This window comes from Nyctereutes procyonoides, unplaced genomic scaffold (genome assembly GCF_905146905.1).
Source record: "Nyctereutes procyonoides isolate TBG_1078 unplaced genomic scaffold, NYPRO_anot_genome, whole genome shotgun sequence".
Classification (NCBI taxonomy): domain Eukaryota; kingdom Metazoa; phylum Chordata; class Mammalia; order Carnivora; family Canidae; genus Nyctereutes; species Nyctereutes procyonoides.
The window spans coordinates 32,691,303-32,715,675 of record NW_026575139.1 but is presented as its reverse complement, the minus strand read 5'-3'; the positions used below and the strand labels follow the sequence as shown (position 1 = coordinate 32,715,675).

Here is a 24,373-nt window from a genome sequence, read left to right as displayed (position 1 = left end):
ATCAACCTAACATCTACTTGTTTTGAATGTTACTCAGTTTCTGAGTGGTTTTCTGTTTCTGGAAATATGACTCTTTTTTTCCTAAGAAATGGCAAATTTCACAGTAATTTGACTCTGCCTTAGGTTACAATATACACAGTGCTATAGAAACAATTTTCCAAACCTTAAAGCAGGTCTGGTTTCCACATAGGAATACTGTTGTATTTGGTGATTTTGATCTTGATTACCAAGTCCCAGGTCAGGAGTTCATTTTCCAGGATCCTATTCTCAATTTTAGCAAGGCAAAAATACTGAGGAGTAGCAAAGCTCCCATGAAAGGAAGAAGGAGGGTACTGACGAGAGGTGGATTCAGACCTAGGGGCTGGACCTGAAATCTCTACAGTTTTTGGCACTCTTCTTTTATAAAAAGGAATACAAATACAGAATTAAATATTAAAGTAAATAGTTACAGTCAAATCTCATTATTTGTATCATTATGTTCTATAAAGTCACCATAAACACTGAATTAGTGAACCACAGCTCCTGGGTTCCTGGAAATCTAGTCACACCTTTTTTGCCAACCAATTAATATATAACCTTATGCTATGTGTGTTTCCATTTAAAAACATTTTATATAATATCGTTGACTCATTAACATTGAGTTCATAGCTTAAAGCACTGCAAGGCATACTTGAATGAAGCTTATGTAACACATATTTTTTCAGTAAAGCATATCACAGCTTTCCTGTGCTTAGGAACACTAGACATCACTTCAACACTATGTTTAGGGGTCATTTTTAAACAGTAAAGTTGTCAACAAATGCACAAAAATGCAAAAAGCATGGCATTGTATAGACTGCAAAAAGAATGCTTGTTTGTAGTATGACAGCTAAAACCAGAAGGCAAAATGCTACCTTGTTTGCCCTCAGCTGAGAACTGTGTGCTTCAGGCAGCTCATATTTTCACTATATTGTATGTGTCCACAAGTGACCCCGAGAGCACCTCAAGTATTGATTTTGCAGTTGCAAGTAAATTTTAGCTAGTAGGCAAATTTGCAAATATGGAACCTGTGAATAGTGAGATTTGGTTATTTATAATGAAAAAAAAAAGAAATACCAACAAATTACAAATTTTACAAAGTTGACAAATACCATAATACAATACTCCAGAAAAATTGAAAGTCTTATTATTGCCTGACACTCTGTAATACCGTTTCTTAGCTTCATGCTCTTTATGATTTATAGGATATCCTGTAAAGTGAATTTACAGTGATTTTGTAATATTTTCTATGAAGAGAACAGAAAAAATCAATCATTCTTTCTCTAACATTATTGATAAAATTGTTTTTTTAATTACTGATATTTGTGATGCACAAAATTTGTAACTTTACATATACATATCTCATACATATCTCACTTCTATAAGCTTGTGCCATATAAAGGAAATTCTATTGCATGTGATTCTTATCAAAAAAGGAACAAAGAATAATACATATAATTATTTAACTACATTTTGCATTGTATACACTACATTTTTTAGGATGTTAATGACAGAAGAGAACTGTGTTGACTAGGCATTATTGAGAACTAACTCCCAATTCTCTGATTACCTGACAGTTCCCATGCTAGGTGCCAGGGGACCCATTGACATTGTAGTACATCCCTTTGCCCTGTATCTATTTATATCACAAAAATAACTGCACAAAAGTAATCCTGAACCACATAAATACATCCCTATAGATCTAAACTAAATGAATCCCCACCTTAATTTTCCCATAACAGGATCCCAGAAATGCTGAAGGCCACTTCATTGCCACCCAATATTGACACCAATAGTGGGAAAGTGAGATGGGAGGGAATTCTAAGTGGGACAAGACAGCTATCTTAACTCATTGTGATCAAATTTTGCATTTTTTAGCAAAAACACATGACCAGGTAAACACATTACGTATACCTCCTCCTCCCAGGGCCTTTGAAAGGACCTGTTCAAATGAAGGTCCCTTCAGCTTATGTTTTAGTAAACACAGTCTGCTCCTAAGGAAGCCTTTGTCACTGAACTAAGAGGGAATCTAACATCCCTTAGACATAAGATTACCTAAGAACCACTGTAATTAAGAAGTCTGAAATAGAAAAAGACATATGGCAAATTTAGATGAAAAGTAATAGATGCTGACTGTTTAAGATTGAGTGGGTTCTGTCTCAAGTACATAGATAACGAAGAAAGACTAGGTTGCCTCCAGTTAAAATTGTACTTTATTTATAAAGCAGCTTTCTGACTAGGACTTCCACTGTCTTTCCCTAGAGTATGCAGTACTTTCTCAAATTGACCAGCCTGCAATTGATTATTAGCTGCTATTCAGTAAATGTCCACAGCCTTTGTGTACAACCCCGAACTCTAGGTGTAAGTCCTGGTTACTGTAGACAATAATAGTATCTGCTCAGTAAGCCTCACTGCTCACTCTTCCTGTGCTCACACTCCTTAATTGCTTAACTCAGGACAGAGTACTAAGAATCTAAGATCAAATAACTCTTAGATGTGACTCAGTGATAAGTTATAAAAGCATATAAATATAGCATTAAAATATATAGATATGGGGATCCCTGGGTGGCGCAGCGGTTTAGCGCCTGCCTTTGGCCCAGGGCGCGATCCTGGAGACCCAGGATCGAATCCCACGTCGGGCTCTCGGTGCATGGAGCCTGCTTCTCCCTCTGCCTGTGTCTCTGCCTCTCTCTCTCTCTGTGTGTGACTATCATGAATAAATAATAAATAAATAAATAAATAAATAAATAAATAAATAAATAAATAAATAAATAAAATTAAAATATATAGATATGCTCTGATGCTAGAAAATGACGCATGCTCTCATATTGCTTATGGTACTGTAGTAGTGATTCTAAAATGTGCTTAGATGTTCTGTATGAATGCCATCATATGTTTGACCTACCTAAACCAAAAAGGCCAGTTGTGGAGGGGGAGGAGGGCAGGGGGTGGGGGTGAATGGGTGACGGGCACTGAGGGGGACACTTGACGGGATGAGCACTGGGTGTTATTCTGTATGTTGGTAAATTGAACACCAATAAAAAATTAATTTATAAAAAAAAACAAAAAGGCCAGTTGTGATCAATATTTATCAGGGGGTGGTGTGTGTGATTTGCACAGCTCATAACACTTCAAAAACCCACCTGAGAAAGGTTATTAGTGATTCTGTTTTTTTCTGTGGAAAATTTAGGCATTCCAAGTCATTACATTGGTTTTATACTGGGTTCAGGGTTTGGATCAATCATTTTGAAAATAGATGATAAAACATCCAAGTAGCCCAAGCTCTCATTAAAGTCCTTTAATTGGAAGGTGAAAGAGGGGATATTTCTTTAAAATCTTCTGCTACATTAAAGGAAGCTGTGAGCATGGATAATGTCTGTAAGCTTCTATACACTTCCCTTCTATTCACTTTCTGTATTACTCAGTAGCAGGCAAAACTCTTACAAGGCAGGTGTTATATTCAGCATGTAGGAGAATAAATTGAGGCACAGAGAAGTTTGTATAACTTGCCTAGTAAATAACAGAGGGAAGAAGCAGAATCTTAACTCCAAGTTGTTATATTTACCATTAACAAGTGCTTTGAGGAATGAGTATTTTGATTTTGATTTTATTTTCCTGGTGCTTTGTTGAAGGTGACTAACTGAATATAAGCTTTAGGGCTGCTTTTAATATTGTCTGGTGAAGCCACATCCTCTTTTGCATCTGTCCATCATTAGCAATATAGGACCTTGCCACAGAAACCTTAAAACAGACTCCTCATGTATCTAGTTAATAGAGGAAAGTGATATATAACTTTTAAATAACTAAATGAGTAGAAACACAAAATGTAAAGTTTCTAGAAGTGGCCTTTGCCTATATATATTGTTTCCACCTCTTAAGATGATTTCTTTGTCATTAGAAAAGATTATGAATTGTGAAAACACATAGAAATTTGTAAAAGTCATTAGAGAATATGAACTTTTTTTCAGTAATGAACAAATCTGAAGAAAAAAGATACGGTAATATTATGATATGGAAATCTAGGGGAAATATGTTTAAAAAGTGATTGTCTTTGTCTGTAATCATGACAGTAGTCACGAGAAGTGATTTTCTTTCTTTGAATTATAAAAAGTTTAACTTTAATGGTGGTAAAGTATAGAATGATGTGCTAAGTAGATTAAAATTTAGATAGAGGTGTGAATAGAAAGCCTGGTTTTTCACAGAAGAAATGTTAAACATATTCTGACTTCCCCATTAAGTCAGATCTATCAAACATCTTTCTTTCCAGGTGGTAAGAAATGAATATTACTTGTTCCTATCTAGTTTTCAGTGTTGTTCAATACACTGTAGAGGTATCCTTCAAATATATCTATAGATGAGGTGAATGTCCTCTTCAGAAAGAGGAGTCAAGATTTTAGCAGCTGAGACATTAGGAAAAATACTATTAGTCGTGTAAGTAGAAAGTAATGTGGGCGTTGGATCCTAGATTTATTGAAGAGCTAAATCTATGTATCTCACTAATGGTAAAGTCTCAGAAATTTTATCAAATCAGAATGCAAAACAGAAAAAGACATAGGTTCCAGTGTTCTTAAAGAACATGTATTCTTACCCATCTTGTCTAATATTGTCCTTCCTTTTGCCACCCTGTTTTTACAGATTTTATTGACCTAAACCAGAGGTTAGCAAACTATCACTCTCAGGGCAAACCCAGCTCAGCTGTTTTTGTAAATAAAGTTTTATTAGAATAAAGCCATGCATATTTGTCTAAATATTGTCTATGACTGCTTTCAGGCTACAATGACAAAGTAATTGTGACAGAATATGAATTTATGGCCTGAAAAGCCAGAGATATTTACTGTACGGCCCTTTACAGGAAAAGTTTGTTAATCCTGGGCTAGACGTTGATAGAAATAATTCTTAAATATTTTTGCCTTCTATTTTCCTTTGCTTCCTCCTCCTGTTCCTTCAGCTGTATATAAGCTCTTATCTGTATTTGAGATACCAGCTTTCTGAGCATATGCCTTTGCCCCTTGCTGAAGTTCCTATCCTAATAGGTTATTTTTTACATTTATGGGTGAGTTGAGATTTACTGGTTAGATCATGGAACTAGATATGAAGCATATGTAGGTTCTCGAGAATATACTCTGCTCTGTTACAGACTTTGGCCATATTTACTTTAAATCATATTGAGAGCACAGTGATCTCCTTAAGATATAGTAAGGAACACTGTTAATGATTATGAAACTTTCAAATGCAAAATGATGTCAACTTAAATATTGGGGCCACATCTTGATATATTCTGAATAGTATCAGGTTCTACTAGAGGGACTTTAAAGCAGTTAAGCTAATGAAATGAGTTTTTCTTTTACTTTATCTTTTATTTCTTACATGTTGGAGATATGGAAGGAATGAGAGTAGTATTTTTATTTTTAGTTAATAATTTTCTTCTGTTTTACTGTATAGCAAAATTCTTCTGGTATATTTGGGCTATTGTTGTCATGCTATCACAAAAGGTTGTAATAGCCAAAAAAGATTAAGATGCAGATAGGGGTGCCTGAGTGGCTCAGTCGGTTAAGCATCTGACTCTTGATTTCCATTAGGTCATGCTCTCAGGGTCATGAGATTGAACCCTGAATGGAGACCCATCTAGGACTCCACTCTGGGCATGGAGCCTGCTTAAGATTCTCTCCCTCGTCCCTGGCCAACCCCTTGCTCGTGCATACTCTCCCTCTTAAAATAAACAAAAACAAAAACAAAAAAAACAATGCAGATAGAAAAAGAAGCAGATAGATTTTAATATCTGAATAGATAGAGATAGGTCACTATTTTTACCATTGCTTGTTACTGGTTTCTTTCAACTATTTCATGTCTTTCTCAGAGCTGTTGCACCTTTTATTCCTCTCTCTTTTCATTGGCATAACCATTGTTTATTATTAGACAAAATGTATCACCTATAAAAAGCCAACACTTTTATACTCGCATACCCCATCATTTCTTTTTACAAGTTGAAGCATATCAGGGACTATCTGAGATTGTTGGAAGAATTCTAGTTAACATTCTGCCAGTAAAATTGTCCTATAGCTTTGTGGATATCTCCCTTGCTCAGAGGTTGGTGGGGTTTTTTGTTTGCTTGTATGGGAGATTTTTTCATTTATTTGTTTTATTCTGAATTTTGGTCTAAATCCTCTTCCCTGGAGTGATTAAAGTGGTTGTACTTGCTGGGTTTGGAAGTATCAGGGCTAGTAGAAGAGACCATGCCTTAAAGCTGCAGGTACTGCTAGAAATAAAGAGAGGTGGTTATAGGATGCCTTGTGAGAGGGTTGGTTATGATTAAAGGGTTAGGGGCAGGATAGATACTATGTTTGGCTTGCAACCAAAAAAAAAAACTTAGTGCCCTGGATGAAAAAAGAAATAAAGCTGTACCCTAAGAAAAACCTTTTAAATATAAGGAGTTTTGCCTGTGTTCAAAGCCTACATTCCATAGAAGCTTTGAATAATCTTTTAAATGTTCACTCCTAGAGTTCTTTTCTCCCAGCAGATGTTGTATTTTCCTGTTACATAAGAAGATACAGTACCATAGTGTTATCAAGATTCAAATATTGAAAAAGTGTGGTTTATCATTTTTAAAAGAAACTTATACCTCTGGAAACACAAAGTCATTAGTTTGCAAATAAATAAATAAGTAGCATTACAGATATGAATTAAATGTGCATTAAATGAGAGTTTCTGGATAAGATACAGTAATATTCTTCCTATTCTTCCTGCTAAGTAAAAACCAAAATCCTGTACAATATGAATCTTCTACATTTATTTGCTTGCTTTATTCCTATATATCCTCGTTGGAGGTGCTGGAGAATCCTCCAACCTAAAAATGCTAATGGGTGAAGCCAAAAAGGCCTCATTTTGATTACATTTATCCTATTCCAATCATGAGGCAACTCCCATTCTCCTCACCACTAGAGTGAAAGAAAGTTATGGAGAAAAGAGAATTAGAGAACAGGATTTTTCAAGTCTGTGTTTGATATCCTGAGCAGACCTCTGAACATCACATACATGTAACTCTTGAGAATCAATCCAAAAAAAGGGTTTGAGAACTGAACTCTGGTATGATATACCACCTAGGCTTTGCACTGGCTCTTGATTAGCCACAAGTAGGGCAGAGCAAAATAACATTGAAAAACCTTTAATAATTAAATTGCCATTTGAGCAACAGCCAGTAAAAATAAGCTAGGAATCTATGTGGTTTACTTCCTACCAAAATAGATCATTTAATAGAAAGCTGAGTCTGATAACATAATATTCACCATATACCAAGAACCAGGGAGATCAGGAAATCATAATTCAAATGACAAAAGATAATCAGCACACAGCACACTTAAATGACATAAGGGTTGGAATTACCTGATATGAATTTTAAAGAAGATATATAATAAAAATACTCGAATACTCAATTACTCAAATTCAAGACTTGAAACAAATGAAAAAATAGATAGCCTCAGCAAAGAAATAGATGGTACAAGGAAAAAACATGAGAATTTCAGAACTGAAAAATGCAATAACAAGTAAAAAAAAAAACTGGCTCATGATAGGATAGCTGGAACAGAGGAAAGAATCAGTGCACTTGAAGTTAGATCAATGGAAATTATCCAGTCCGTTAACAGAGAATAAAGATTAAATAAATAAATAAATAAATAAATAAATAAATAAATAAAGAGAGCCTCGGACTTGTGGGACAATAACAAGAGCAACAAAAATTTATGTATGTTATCTTTGGAGCCTAAGAAGGAGAGAAGGAAGAGTAAGGGATTGAAGAAATGACTGAAAACTTCCTAAATTTGGCAAGCCATCAAGTTTAAGAAGTTGAGCAAATTCCCAACGGAAAAACCCAAAGTAATCCATTTCCAGATATTTTCTAAGTAATTTGCTGAAAGCTAAAGTCAAAGAAAAAATTATTTAAAGCAGCTGGAGAGAAGCAATGCATTACCTACAGAGGAACAAGTTGAATGACAGTGAATTTCCTGTTGGAAAACACGGAGGCCAGAAAGAAGTAGTAAGATACTTTTTTAAGTACCAAAGGAAAGAAGTGACAGCCTAGAATTCTTCATCCACTGAAAATATGATGGGGTGAAATAAAGACATTTTCAGGTGAAGGAAAACTGGAAGAATTCATTGCCAACAATCTTAAGTCTAAAAAAAAAAAAGGAAATTCTTTAGATGGGAAGAAAATAATGATAGAAGGAAACTTGGAGTGTCAGGAATTAAGAATGCAAATGAAAGCATAGATACAGGGTGATTGATTAGTCTTCTCCACTGAAATTTTTAAAAATGTTTGGTGGTGGAAAGCAAAATTTATATTGTCTGTTGTAGTTTTTAATGTATATATAAGTGATCTTTAAGAATTATATCATAAAAGGGGAGAGAGTAAAGGTAGTGAGGTTTCTACATCCCATTTGAAATAATAAAATGCTGGGGATCCCTGGGTGGCTCAGCGGTTTAGCGCCTGCCTTTGGCCCAGGGCGGGATCCTGGCATGGAGCCTTCTTCTCTCTCCTCCTGTGTCTCTGTCTCTCTCTCTCATAAATAAATAAATAAATAAATAAATAAATAAATAAATAAATAAATAAATCTTAAAAATAATAATAAAATGCTGATATGAGTAGACTGTAATAAATTACTTGTGTATGTTTGTGTATAAATACATGTATGGCCATTAACAAAACTCTGAGGAAATATATTTAAAAACAGTATGTGAATCAAAATTGAATACTGAAAGTTCAAATTATGCACAGGAAAGCATGAATAGATACTGGATTTGTTAATACTTTTGCTTTATGAATTGCTATAATCATGTGGATTTTCTTCTTTAAACTATTAATGTGGCAGATTACATTGAATGAATTCTGAATACTTAACTAGGTTTGCATTCCTTGAATAAACCCCACCTGGTCATAATATGGTCATGATAAAAATATATATTCATATATCATATATGCATATATACTAAAATAGGTTGACAATGATAAAAATGGTAATACAACACATTGATAAGGTGGTAAAAAATGTCAACATGATAAAAAAAAAGTTTACAAAATTCAATACCCATTCATGATTAATACTCAGCAGACTAGGAAAAAAAAAGGGACATTCTTCAATCTGATTAAAAAAGAAAAAAAGAATTTACAAACAACCTACAGGTATCATCACACTTAATGGTGGAAGACTAAATGCTTTTCCCGTAAAATTGGGAAGGAGCAATGATATCCTCTCTCACCTACTCTTTCAGTTCTATTCATAGTAATGGAAGTTCTGTGCAATCCAGTAAGGCAAGACAAAGAAATAATTGGCATATATACTAGAAAGAAAACTGTCTCTATTTGCAGGTGACATGATTGTCTATGTAGTAAAATTCCAAGTAATGTACCAAACAATAACAATAATCACACAACAATAAAGCTCCTAGAATAAGTGAATTTAGCAAAATTGTGGGATATGTGATCAGCACACAGAAATGAATCACACTTCTATATACTAGCAAGAAATATTGGAAACCAGAATTTTAAGACATATAGCCACTTACAGTTGCTCCAAAAATTAAAAATGGAACACTTACGTAAAAATACATATAAAAGTGCTGATGAAAGAAACTAAAACTCTAATGAGTAAATGAATATATTATGTTGGAAGATTCAACATAGAAAAGATGTCAGTTCTTCCCAGACTGATCCATAGACCTAACATAATTCCTATTAAAATCCCAGCAAGTCCTTTTTCCTTTTTGTATATATAGACAAATTGATTCCAAAATGTATATTAAAAGGCAAAGGAACGATAATAGCTAAAGCAATTTTGAAAAAGAAGAATATAGTTGGAGTAATCATACTTTATCGTTTAAAGACTCGACAACTATAGCAATGGTAATCAACATAATGTATGGTATTGGAGGAGGGGTACACATATAAATCAATGAAACAGAGTTTCAAATGGAACCACATGGGTATGCTGTTTTTCATTGAGGTGAAATTTATAAAACTATCTAAAATTAACCATCTTAAAATGAATATTTCAGTGCTATTTAGTGCATTCACAAGGTCGTGCAAACCACTACCTCTATCTAGTTGCACAGCATCTCATCAGCTTAAGAGGAAACCTCATACCCATTTGTCAGTTGCTCTCATTCCCCCATTCCCTCTTCCCATAAACCTTGGAAGCCACCAATCTGCATTCTCTATGGATTTACCTATTCTGAATGTTTCATATAAATGGAATCATGCAATATGTGATCTTTTCTTTCCAACTTTGACTTAGAATAATGTTTTGACATTTCATCCATGTTGTAGCGTATTTTAGCACTTCATTCCTTTTTATAGCTGAGTAATACTCTGTTGTGCGAGTATACCAAATGAATTCATCCATTCATTTGTAGATGGACATTTGGATTGTTTCCACCTTTCGCTATTTCAAAATAATATTGCTGTTAACATCTTTACATGTATTTGAATAACAGTTTTCATTTCTTTTGAATATATATCTATGAGTGGGCAATTGATTTTTGAGAAAGGTATAAAAGCAGTTCAGTGGAAGGACATCTCATAGGGAAAAAAATGAACCTTGCCCTAACCATTACATTTTACATAAAATAACTCAAAATGGATAGTAAACAGGACAGATAAAATAAATGTGACATACAAAACTATAAAACCTTTAGAGGAAAATGTTATAATAAATCTTTGTGACCTAGGCTAAAAGTTCTTAAACATGACACTAAGGGAATGGTTTATAAAAGGAAAGAAAATCAATAAATTGGACTTTATCAAATTTAGAACTTCTGTCCTGTGAATAACCCTGTTAAAGAGGATGCAAAGACAAGCCATAGACTGGGAGAAAATACTCGCAAACCACTTATCCAACAAAGGTCTTATATCCAGAATGTATCAAGATCTCTTTAATGTTAACAGTAAGAAACAATCCAATTGGAAAGTGGGCAGAAGTTTTGAACAGACAGCTTTACCAATGAGGATATATGGATGACAAAAATGCACATGAAAGGATGTCCAAAATCATTAACTATTAGGAAAACGTAACCTAAAAACATGATGAGATCCCACCACACACCTATTAGAATGGCTAACAAAAAATACAAAGAATTTTGAGCCACCAGCTCTTGTGTATTTCTTATGGAAATGTAAAATGGTATGGTCATTCTGGGAAACAGTTTGGCAGTTAGATTCAGCAGTTATACTCCTACATATTTATCCTAGAGAAATAAAAATTCATGTCCACACAAAAATCTGTACACTTGTATGCATAACAACTTAATTTGTAATACCCTAAACATGAAAACAGCCCAAATGCCTTTCAGTGGGTGAATAGGCTGTGACACAATGCATGTAAGAGACTACAAGTCAGTAATAAAAAGGCATGAACTATTGGTATACACAATAACTTGGGTGGATCTCAAGAGCATTATGCTAAGTGATAAAAAAGCCAATCTCTAAAGGCTACTTACATACTATACTATCTGATTCCATTTACAACACTCTCAAAGTTACTAAATCATTGTCATGGAGAACAGATCAGTAGTTGCCAGAGATTAACATTTGGGGAAAGGGTGTGACTCTTTTTTTTTTAAATTTTTATTTATTTATTTACGATAGTCACACAGAGAGAGAGAGAGAGAGAGAGAGAGAGAGAGAGAGAGAGGGAGAGAGAGAGAGAGGCAGAGGGAGAAGCAGGCTCCATGCACCGGGAGCCTGATGTGGGATTTGATCCCCAGTCTCCAGGATCGCGCCCTGGGCCACAGGCAGGTGCTAAACCACTGCGCCACCAAGGGATCCCAAAGGGTGTGACTCTTAAAGGGAGTAGTGTAAGAGAATTTCTTTGTTTTGATGCCACAGTTTTATATCCTGATTGTAGTACTAGGTACATGAGTCTATATATGTTATAAAATTAGATATACCCCCCCCCAAAAAAAGAGTGCATGTAAAACCTGGTGAAATTCAAAGAAATTTCTATATATTAATAATGTTATGTAATGTCAATTTCCTGGTATTGATAATGAACTGTGGTTAAGTAAGATGTTCTCACTGGGAAAAGCACTATGGAAGGTATATATGGTAACTCTCTACTCTTTTTATAATTTATTGTGTGTCTTAAATTATTTAAAAATAAACAGCAAAAAATACAGGGTTAAAGATTAAAGATTTCAAAAAGTAAATACCCTGATTTGGTTAGATCACTGTTAAACTGAGGCAGTGAGAAAAATGGTCTTAAGTATGTTTTATTTTTAATTAAAAATAATAATAATAACTGGGATTTCAAAGAAATTTATGCTCAGCTAACAGTGGATTCACAGCATGGATAGCTGCATGGAGAAGTGGAACGATGCCTCTATCCAGGCAGCAGGATTTGACATCTGGTGTAGTTATTGTTTATGATTTGATTTTAAAAGCCAGTGAGTAGACAGATAAGTGCTGTAAGTACCACCACTACTGGGATGAATGGCACTTTGCAGAATGGAAGAGCTGGCAAACAGTTTAAGTTACTCTGACTTTTATTAAAACAAAATAAAACATTTGAAGGTGCTTGAGGTTATACTAACTCTTCTGTACATTTGTGTAGGATGGGCAGAGTCTGGGTTCTCAGGTAACTTAGCTTTTCTTCTCTAGCCTTGTTTACATTAGATTCTTAGATGAGAAAGTTAGACTTGGTCTCATTCTTTCTCTTCCTTCCTTTGTGGCTTTTATAGTAGCAGAAAATATTACCAAGGTTGCTCTGGTGTACTCATCTCTTGAACCTGAAGTAGAGATATTTTTAGACACCACCTGGAATATCTAGAGATGACAGACTACTGTGTCAAAGACCCACAGTAGAAATCCCCCATAATGTTTGTTGCTTTCTACTGGATTTGTAGAATTTCCATCTTTAAAAAAAAATGGCTTTAGAACATTCAATAGAGACTTCTAGGCAAAGAGCAAAAATTTTAAGAATGCATTTAAGCCAATTGTTGCTCTACTTACTAGGATCTTTCCTCTTCTATAACTGTATAGACCTTTGCTTCAGTGTGTCAGGATTACAGCCTGTAAACTATGCATCTTGATATCTTTTCTCCATTAAGTTTCCCCATTTAAAATCTTATAAAATACCTAGAGGAACATTGATTTCCTGCAGCATTTGTTAGCCTGTATGTGCCTCAACTATTGTGTTGTTCTTAGTACTTGCAACAAATTGTTCTTTGCTAGAAGGGTAGAAAGGACACCTCAATACTATCTTAACTTTACTATGAAAATAATCTTGTTTAATGTGTTAAAAGACAATAATTTCCAGTCCTGGCTTTTAAAAATGAGAATGCTTTTTAACTCTGTCTTTCATGGTTATTAACTATGCCCAGAGTCTTTGTTTTAATTACCACAGTGCAGTATTCCAGTTCTCTTATTTGCTTCATTACCTTTTCTCCTTCAGTTCTGAAAATAATTTTAGAGAAATAAAATCAGACTATTTCCAATACAATGAAATGTTTTCACTACACTATTAATGAATCTTTTCTTCATCACCAACACAAAGCTAGATGTTGCAGATCTTTTTAAACAAACAAATTAAAAACTATTTAGTGATTAGAGCAAAGAGCACAATAAAATTTAACTTACTTGGCTCAGTCCTTTGGTTTTTCTGACCTCTCTTCATTGGAACTAGGAGCTATGGCTTAACTACTCCCTAGAGAAGACATGCTGTTAGAGAGTTGCTGGAAGGATCCTCAGGGTTTTGATGTGTGTGTGCGCGTGCGTGTGTGTGCGTGTGTGTGTGTATAAAATGGAATATTATTCAGCCACAAAAATAAGAAAACCTGCTTTTGCAAGATGGATGAACCTGGAGGACATTAAGCTGACTGAATAAGACACAGACAAATATTGCATGATCTCATATGTGCAATCTAAAAAAGTCAAATTCATGAAAGCATAGAATAGTACAGTAATAACCAGGAGCAAGGAGCTGGGGGAAATGGAGAAATGTTGACCAAAGGTACAAAGGTTCACTTATGTGGGATGAGTAGGTTCTAGAGATCTAATGTACAACATGCTGACTATAATTAATAATACTGACATTATAAAAAAATAATAATAATACTGACATTATATACTTGAAATTTGATCTCAAGTGATCTCCCCACCAAAAAGTAAATTTTTGGGGATCCCTGGGTGTCTGAGAGGTTCAGCACCTGCCTTCAGCTCAGGGTGTGATCCTGGAGTTCCAGGATGGAGTCCCACATCAGGCTCCCTGCATGGAGCCTGCTTTTCCCTCTGCCTGTGTCTCTACCTCTCTCTGTGTGTGTGTCTCTCATGAATGAATGAATGAATGAATGAATGAATGAATGAATGAATGAATAAATAAATAAATAAATAAATTGTAACAATATGAAGCAATAGCTATGTTAATTAGCTTGATTGTGGTAATTATTACATGGTGTGTATGTATATATATCAACATGTTGTACACTTTAAATATATTCAATTTTTATTCATCAAGTATACATATGTCCATAAAGCTGGGGAGTAACCAGATAAGTGCTCTGAGTGCACTTCTTGTTGAATCTTGTATTAAAGACATCATGGGAAGATAGATAAGAGCATTGAACAATAGATTGAAAGAGCCAAATTCTAAATTCTAGCTTGTCACCAATTAATTTATTTTTGTACTGTCAGCTTGACATCATCTTTGTCTCCCTACATACAATTCAACTGAACTAATGGTTATTGAGCATTTACTCTTTGCAAGAGATGCCTGGAGATATGTCCAGTTTATATTGACTAAATTTTTTTGTTTGTTGTGAATTTAGCCTTTTAATGTAATGTTTTTGGTCTGTAGTAAATCTAGGCAGATAAGAGGAAAATTACATGTTGCCTGGAAAATTTTCCCCTGAAGAGCCTTTTACTTGAGCCTATTGGAAACCTAAATAGTTGTGGGCAAAAGGCATTATCTTTGATTTAATTTAAAAGCCATGGAAAAAGAAAAAGAAAAAAAAATAAAAATAAAAGCCATGGAATCCATACTATTTTATAATGTTACATCATTAATTCACAATTACTACTGGTTTATTACTAGGTGAAGGCAGTGGAAACTTCTAAATCTTAGCAGTGCCTACTTAATATAAGAATAATTCTGGTTTGCTAGTTGATTCAAAACTATTCTTTTTTAGCAAAGTAGAAATTAAAATGGCTTTTTGTAATTTGAAATACATTCAATGGTAACAATTTTCATATTTTAACCAAAGTAAAAAAGATTAAAATATTTCAGCATTATGATGATGCCTTTAGTGAATTAGTAATCATTTAGGTTTAAGAGATGCTGCTTCTCTTAATGTACCATCTTAGAGGCATATTGATTTTAATATACTTCTCAATTTTGATTTATAGGATAATGAGAACAAACACTGCTTTTGGTTCTGTTGATCTAGGATCATTCTTGGAAACTAGCAGTGTCAGAAAAAATGCCTCAGATAGTGTTTTAAAAAATAAGCTGAAGAGAAGGAAACTGAATACAGAAGAACCCTATTTTATCTTAAGTCCTTATCTCTTGATTTATATCTACTATAGTGTTAACTTTGCTGCAGAATTATAACTGTAAAAATGTTACATAACATTGTTAGCTTATAAAGCTCCATAATTGGACCACCTTGTAGCACTAAATGCAAAAGATACTGCATTTATCCATTGTGAAATAATGTCTCTTGAGATTATGAGGATAAATGAGATAGTATGTTTGAATTAGCTTTGAGCATATACCATGTCATTTAGCTTCCTTGTATCTCTGAGAAGGAAGGGATGGGTACGCAGAAAGAGATTGTGGAGGGAGGGAATTTTTGTCACAATTTTAAATTAAGAAAATGAGGCAAAAATCACACAATTTAATTCATAACAGAGACTGAATTAGAACAAAATTTTATCTTAAACCTCTCTGTGCAAAGTTCCTTAACTAAGCATGTTGTCTCAAATAATTTTGACAAAATTACCTCCTGTTTCAAAAACTTGAATAATCATCATCATTTCAAGGAAGAATATATGAGCCTATTAATGACTTTGACTTCAAGAAGACCCTATATATAAAAATCCCACATTACAAGTATAATTTAGAGAGTTTATAATTTTACTTTGCCCTTAACCATCACTCTTTGCAATATAGACTCTTATTTAATAATGAAAAAAAAAGTACTTTTACTTGGCATTTCAGAAACGACAATAAATTATACCTTTTAAGGTTTAACTTAAATACAAATTTTTCTTCATAACCCTTTCCAGTCCAGCTGAAAGTGATTTTTCTTAATCTATTGGATTGTCATCTCCTGAGTTTTATTATATATATTAAGTGTTTAATAAATACTTATTTAATGAACAAAAGTTCACCTATACTTGGTCAGTGAGTGATACCCAAGGCAGGAAGAGGTGAGACCTTCTTGCTCTTATGTCTTGGGGACCTAAGAGGTGTACTTTCAATCTGTATTTCCCCATCTTCCACTCTCAGATGAGAAGTACTTCCTGGTAGGACTTCTGCTGGGGATGTATCCTATCATATTCTACGCACAATGTGTCTGTGTGTGTGTGTGTGTGTGTGTGTGTGATGAGTGGAGAGTGTCATAAAAGGAAAGGAGGGGAAAGATCAAAAGAATCACAATATAGAACAAAGCAATATGCCCGCATCCTTGTATAATTGATAGAGAATTAGAAAATAAAATGCATTAGGCATACTAGAAACAATTGAAAAACAGGTTTTATCATCAGAAATAGCTACCCTGTTAAAGTGTTAGCATAATTATAGCTTCTTTTAGTAATGAGGCCCGTCTGTATATGCTTGCTTATGGATGAGACATACCTGCAAGCCTTTTGCAGACAGAAAGTGTAAAACCAGGATCAGTGGCAATTGACAAAGACTATTTGGTAAGAAATTTGAAGATTATGCATAAGTATATATGCGCACACTTGTGTGTGTGTAACAAAGGTTCTGTGTCCCCTTTATAGACTCCTATAAATATCTGTTACTACTCTGTAACAGTGATGGCTAACAAAGACTTAGGTCAGGTAAAGGTTGTCCCATAAGGATCCTTTCCATCTTAATAATTGTTGCTTTGTTTACCTTATAAATATCTGCTTGTTTTTTTCTAGACATTTATTCTGGTGAACCTAATCTTATGATAGAAACACACATGTATTTTTTTCTATTTCTCACTGTCTCTTTGCCTTTCTGTGAACAAGACATTTTGAATTTTTCAGACTTGGAAATATTTTTGTGAAAAAATTGAGCTGTGATTCTGCGCTTCTTCAGTACTTTGGTAACTGTTCTCATTCTAGTCATTCATTTTATCTTCTCTTACTGCTAGCCTCTGCCTTGGAATCTTCCATTGATTACCCTGTATATTTGTAGACCTTTTTCATTCCAGAACCAAACATAATGGATTTTTTTCCTTTCTCCACGTTACCTATGATTTAACAGATTTAATATATTCTTGATTTAGCTTGGTTTGAGGAGCACTAAAACTCTTGAATTGAGCTTCATTTCATAAACTGGCCATTTCTTTCTTTCAGGATTCAGTTCTTGTGCTCAAAGCATTGCATTCTAACTAAACTCTGGAAGCATAAGCGGTGTGCCTGTCTTAAATGCATATGTCGGGCAGTCCAGGTGGCTCAGCAGTTTAGCACCGCCTTCAGCCCAGGGTGTGATCCTGGAGACCCGGGGTCGAGTCCCATGTCGGGCTCCCTGCATGGAGCCTGCTTGTGTCTCTGCTCCTCTGTGTGTCTCTCATGAATAAATAAATCTTTTAAAAAAATAAATGCATATATATCTTCTCTTTATTTAAAAAGTCTTAGTTTCAAATGTTTAATTATTATGTTCCCTCACTCTTTTTTTCCTTGAAAAAAAAAAAAGATTAATGTAAGACATAATAGGAAAAACTGGGATATATATATGGGATCTCTGTACTCTTTGCAATAATTCTATATGTCTAAAAACTGTTCTAGCCTCTAGCTGCCATCTTGCGTCCCCGCGTGTGTGTGCCTAACCTCAGCTGGTCCGCCCGAGACCCCCCGAGCGCCAACCCTAGTCCCCCGCGCGGTCCCATTTGCGCTCCAACAAGATGAAAGAAACTATCATGAACCAGGAGAAACTCGCCAAACTGCAAGCACAAGTGCGCATTGGTGGGAAAGGAACTGCTCGCTGAAAGAAGAAGGTGGTTCATAGAACAGCTACAGCAGATGATAAAAAACTTCAGTTCTCCTTAAAGAAGTTAGGGGTAAACAGTATCTCTGGTATTGAACAACTGAATATGTTCACAAACCAAGGAACAGTGATCTATCTTAACAACCCTAAAGTTCAGGCATCGCTGGCAGCGAACACGTTCACCATTACAGGCCATGCTGAGACAAAGCAGCTGACAGAAATGCTACCCAGTATCTTAAACCAGCTTGGTGCAGACAGTCTGACTAGTTTAAGAAGACTGGCTGAAGCTCTGCCCACACAATCCGTGGGTGGAAAAGCACCACTTGCTACCGGAGAGGATGATGATGATGAAGTTCCAGATGTTGTGGAGAATTTTGATGAAGCTTCCAAGAATGAAGCAAACTGAATTGAGTCAACTTCTGAAGAAGATAAAACTTGAAGCAGTTACTGGGAGCTGCTATTTTATATTATGACTGCTTTTTAAAATTTTGTTCATGGATCTAATAAAAATATAGATCTCTAGTATTTTTAAGACCAAGCCCCTTGGACACTGCAGCTCTTTTCAGTTTTTGCTTATACACAATTAATTCTTTGCAGCTAATTAAGCTGAAGAAGCCTGGGAATAAAGTTTGAAACAAGGTTAATAAAGTTCTTTGCCTAGGAAAAAAAAAATTTAAAAAAATTTAAAAAATAAAATAAAAACTTCTAAAAAAGGTCTATTGAAAATATATAATGAATATTTTCTTTTGTATTCATAGGAATTTTAGAGATATTCAAGTGCTGTATTTCTTACAAATCTTGAAAAATCTGACAAATGTCAGTGTTCTTTATTTGCCCTTTTGATAAACTATTGAGTTAAAATAAAGCTTTGGATCAGTTTGAGAATGTTACTTATTCCCAGGATTATTCTACAATATTGGATAGAAAGTAAGTGATATTAGTCTTTCAATAGCACATCTCATACTCTTCTGTTCCCCTCAAATCTTTTGCAGCTAAACCAACTGGAGTTCAAAAGTGAAAAGAATCAGCAACTCTAGTACTTGATTGGGAAAACAGTATTGACCAAATCTTGCTGAATTTTATGTGGATTCTCTCAAATTCATAAGGGTTCTAACTCTTCAGAGGGCTCTTGATGAACAAGAGCTTTGATTTTAAAAAGATCAGCCTGCTATGGCACATTTGATCTTAAAAGATACCTCTTCTGAAAGTAACCATGTTGCATTTTCCCTTCCCAGCTTTTCCTTCAGAATCATTTTATACCATCACATTCCTAACTTTTGTTTCTAGGACTCTTCTTGACAGAACAGATGATATCCCTGAAGATTAGTTTTAGGTTTGTGGTTTGGCAACTGCTTTTTTTTTCAAGACTCATATAAACTAAGAACCTGTGAGAGAAGCAGGCTCCCAGCAGGGAGCCTGATGCGGGACTCGGTCCCAAGACCCAGGGATCATGACCTGAGCCAAAGGCAGATGCTTAAGCACTGAGCCACCCAGGTGCCCCAGAGTTGAAGCTTTAGAATAAAAAAGGCATCTCTCATTAACTAACCCTATCACATCCACTGTTAGATAATAATAAGTGTTTTAACCACTTGCTGTTCATCTTTGAGCATCAGTTGAGCAGATGACAAATAGAAAAATGGACCTCCTGATTAAAAATTGGCATAACAGTGGGTGGGCAAATGGGTGAAGTAAAGGGGTTTAAGAGGTAAACAAACTTCCAGTTGTAAAATAGTCACAGAGATGAAGAGTAAAGCTTAGGGAATATAGTCAATAATACTGTAATGATGTTTGGTGACAGATGGTGAACTACACTTATGATGAACATTGAGCAATGTATAGAATTGTTGAATCATTATGTTGTACACCTAAAACTACCATAACACTGTATGTTAATTATACTTCAATGACCAAAAAAAATTGACATAATACAGTCTCAAGACAGTATAGAACATAGTCTACATTTTATTGTGAAAATTACTAGTAGCCATCATCAAGATTAGGGTTTTTTTTTTTAAAGTCCTGTAACTAACATCTTGTAATTATTAATCATATTTATTTATTCAGTAGTTTCACTTCCATAATGAAAAGTACATTTTGTTTGTGACACTTGACTCTAGAGGAAGATGGAATTAATAGGTAAATTATAGTTTTTCATTTAAGATTATTTGAGTTTCAGCTGGGAAGGTAAGCACAGCATGCTGAAGGACAGCTAGCTTATTTCACTTCTTTCATAAAGATCTTAACGTATGCAACTTTGAGTTCAGAGATGATCATACTTACATGTTCTGAATGATAGAGAAATGAAAGTATTTTTTTCAGTGTAACTGCTTCATTTCATATTTGTTTCATGATATTTCCAAAGCAACTGTTCTTTTTCATTGCCATCTCTCTATAATAAACTTTCAGTGGATTCTTTGAAATTCAAACCTTAAAGCTGGATTCTTTGCTTAGTAAGATACACTGGATCAGTCCTCGCTTATTATATGATTTTTGACACTTGTCATTTAGAAAAAGAAGATGACCTCTCTTCACCTTTGTTTGTCTTTCCTCCTGACAGAATCCCAAGGACTGCAGCAAAGCCAAGAAGCTGGTATGTAATATCAACAAAGGCTGTGGCTATGGCTGTCAACTCCATCATGTGGTCTATTGCTTCATGATTGCATATGGTACTCAGCGAACACTCATCTTGGAATCTCAGAATTGGCGTTATGCTACTGGTGGATGGGAAACTGTGTTTAGACCTGTAAGTGAGACCTGTACAGACAGATCTGGCACCTCCACTGGACACTGGTCAGGTAAGAGGCCTGTACGGTATTTCACATCTCTAGATTGAACTGCCACATTCCAATTATCAGATTTCTAGGCACAGCTTTATGGCTTATGGTCATCTTTTTCTCTGGATCCATGACTGCTCTACATACCAAGGTAAAATCTAGAATGATACTTTATTTTAAAAGTGCTTTATGGGGGATCCCTGGGTGGCTCAATGGTTTAGCGCCTGCCTTCAGCCCAGGGCATGATCCTGGAGACCCGGGATTGAGTCCCACATCGGGCTCCCTGCATGGAGCCTGCTTCTCCCTCTGCCTGTGTCTCTGCCTCTCTCTCTCTCTCTCTCTCTCTCTCTCTCTCTCTCTGTGTGTGTGTGTGTCTCTCATGAATAAATAAAACCTTTAAAAAAAAAGGTGCTTTATGACCTATTTCATTTCTCATGTTCATTTTTATCTGGATTTAGCAAAATCACTAAGTTTTTTTAAGGAATGTAATTTATGCTTTTAATGATGATACATGATTCACTTTTTAGGGTACTTTCACATTGTTGAAATCATTTGATATAATTAGCTAGTAAGGTAGACTGATATATGAGAATCTCCACCATGCATGAGAATCACCTGGAAGGCTTGTTAAAACACGGGCTTGTGAAAACACCGGCTTGTGATTCAGTAGGTTTGGGGAGGGTGCTGAGAATTTGTATTTCTAACAAAGTTTCCAGGTCTAGAGATGACACTTTGAGAACCACTGAGACAGACCATGCAAGTACTTTTATCTCCATTTTACATTGTTGAGGCCAATGAAACCTAATTTGCTTGTGCAATTTTAATTTTATCCATGAAACATTTGATGAAGAAAAATATGAGTAGGGTACAATGCTAGACATTATCTCCAAGAATTTAGTGACAAAGGAAATAAAATACAGACTTTCTTACTTCTAATCTATTCTTTCTGTAATGATCTTTAAACAAGGTCTAAAGTTGGACTACCTTTGTAAAAATCATGGTTTTATCTGTGTATAATCTTAGGCAAGTTACTTAACCTAGGCCTTCAGTTCTCTCATCAGTAAAATGAGAATGATTTACTTACCTCTTTGAGTTGTTAGTAGGATTAAGTGAAGCAATATATGTAATACACTTAGCACAGTACTTGATACATGAACTCTAGTAATTATTAGCTATCATTAATAGCTTTATTCGGGTAAATATACAGAGAATACCTACAGTGTGGCATATGCTGAACTAAGTGATTAGGTGAAATGCTAAGCAAGACAGTACACCATCTCTTGCATGTACATCTTGTGGAAAGTCAAAATTTTTTCAAAAGGCTGAGGTATTTCTGTTAATATAATTTGTCATGGAGCTGAGCATCTTTTTTCACAAGTTTAAAACACTGGATGTGGAATTAAGAAGCTCTGTAATTGGCAAAGTGAGTAACTTTAGTTCCTTTGTTTCTTTTTAACTTCTTTGGAAAATATCAGATAATACCGTTAACTTTTCACTGAAGTGACAGAAAAGTTAATTGGGTAATTTTTTGTAAAATGTTTTTTAAGTTACTCTATAAAAGACTCTATATGGATTTAAAAGTATTATTTTGTGATGTGAGTTTTGTCTTCCTTAGGATGGTTTAGGAGCCTTATGGTATATACCAACATATTTTTTCTTTGTAACTCACCCAAGTTTTAAAGTGAACCTCTTAAGCTTAGAACCTTAGCTGAGCTTTAATTTTGAGGTTGCATCTTTCATTGATCTGGTCTGTAGTTTACAGCTGGTGCAAACAGATTAGGTGTCAAGGTTAGGAAGATACAGGAAAAACAGATCTGTCAGACTCATTGTGGCTAACTTTTTCACTTTGTGAACTTCGTTTAGTTCAAGCATCTTTGCTTGTCAAATAGTAGCCAGAGTAGGGCAAGGTTCTTGTGTTAATAGAAAAGTAAAAAGTTGGCCTCACCAGATCTACCAAATTTAGTATATAGTTTGGCCTTGCCTAAAAGCTACAACTAGCTATTTGGTTTGATTTTTAGTCCTTGCTCATAGATTTTGTAGTCTGTAGTGGCAACTACAGGATATGAAGGCTAGACAGGCTTGAATATGAAACCTGCAGAATTTCTTAATGTTATAAACAGGTTCTAGAAATCATCCTTCTTTTATTTATGTGAATTCTAAGGCCAAATAGATACCACGTGGTTTATCCAGGATCATGCAGCTTATAAATGACAGAACTGTGGTTGGCACATTGACTTCTACCTACCTTCAGTTTACATTCTTCCCAGTAAACTCATGCCAAACACCTTACCCATTAGAACAAGGACAGCCATCGAGATTGTCCTGAATGTCTAGGAATTAAATAAAATTACTAACTTATTTCCTCCCCCTGTCCTGTAACTTTTTCCAGACCTTCCATATAATTTCCACTGAAGAGTTATCAGTGGTATTTTCTTCTCAGTCATTTGCAGTCCTTGGTTAGCCATTTTATTATGGTAACACAGAATTATGATTTTAATTTATAGACCTTTCCTTTATCACTACAGATATTGTATAAAATCATATATTTTTCTTTGTGCTAATGAATTGTACCATGCCTGTTGGGCACCTTTAATTAATTAAACTAGTAATTATTTTCAGTATGCTTGCAGAATTCATTGTAACTAACGTAATTTAGATGCTAATCGGTTATCTAAAAGGAGGAAGAGATTTATATTTGAGCTTAGAATATTTAATTTTCATGAAAGCTGTGGTGGCCATCCACTTCTGTTTTTGTTTTTATATGTAACCTGTATTTGTACCTTTTGGAGAAACTAACGTATTTCTAGAATTAGAGGAAACAAAATGAATTTTAATTAGTTCTTTAACATTAATTCTTTAGTTAGCCATAAATCAACTACTACATCTGTTATTGTACTGACTTGTATAAAGAATCATGGGATATTTCCCCTGGCACCACTGCCATGAAATTATTGTTGTTTATACACACTTGACATGATGTGCCTGCAGGTGGAATTTTGTGATTTCTATTGAAATCTGTCACCAGTACAGGAATTAGTATGCACATCTGATCATTTCAATATCTAAATCATACCTTGTTATAGGTTGTTTTGTTTTTCTCCTTCATTATTTATGAAACCATATCCTTTGCAGTAAGTAATTTCATTAAGTGAAGCAAAATATTCAAAATTATGCTTCCAGTTAAAATCATCATCATCATCATTATCATCATCATCATCTTGCCCATTCCCTATAGATGTTGTGTTAAAGTTTCTGATAAAATGATCAATTTATTTTTCTATACATACAATTTATTTTTCTATATATGCAAGCTGTTTCCTAAACCTGAACTAACTACATGTAATAAGACTGATTATTCCAAATAGATTCGTGATGATAATTCAGAATGGAATTTCGGTGTTT

General features: G+C 34.7%; 2 protein-coding genes across 5 annotated transcripts in view; both read left to right on the top strand.

Moving 5' to 3' along the window:
* Positions 1-24,373, top strand: part of FUT8 (fucosyltransferase 8) — a 313,536-nt gene that overhangs the window by 230,285 nt on the left and 58,878 nt on the right. For all 4 annotated transcript variants that reach the window (XM_055304476.1, XM_055304477.1, XM_055304478.1 and 1 more), the window contains one exon: positions 20,755-20,992. In XM_055304476.1, coding sequence (XP_055160451.1) covers positions 20,755-20,992 — 238 coding nt within the window. The remainder of the gene's footprint in view (positions 1-20,754; positions 20,993-24,373) is intronic.
* LOC129496364 (transcription factor BTF3-like) lies at positions 18,005-18,641 on the top strand. Its single transcript, XM_055304480.1, has one exon. The coding sequence runs from the start codon at positions 18,304-18,306 to the stop codon at positions 18,601-18,603; it is 300 nt and encodes a 99-aa protein (XP_055160455.1). The 5' UTR covers positions 18,005-18,303; the 3' UTR covers positions 18,604-18,641.

Excerpts from the sequence above, each read along its gene's own strand:
- LOC129496364 (XM_055304480.1), top strand. The coding sequence starts at position 18,304 with ATGTTCACAAACCAAGGAACAGTGATCTATCTTAACAACCCTAAAGTT.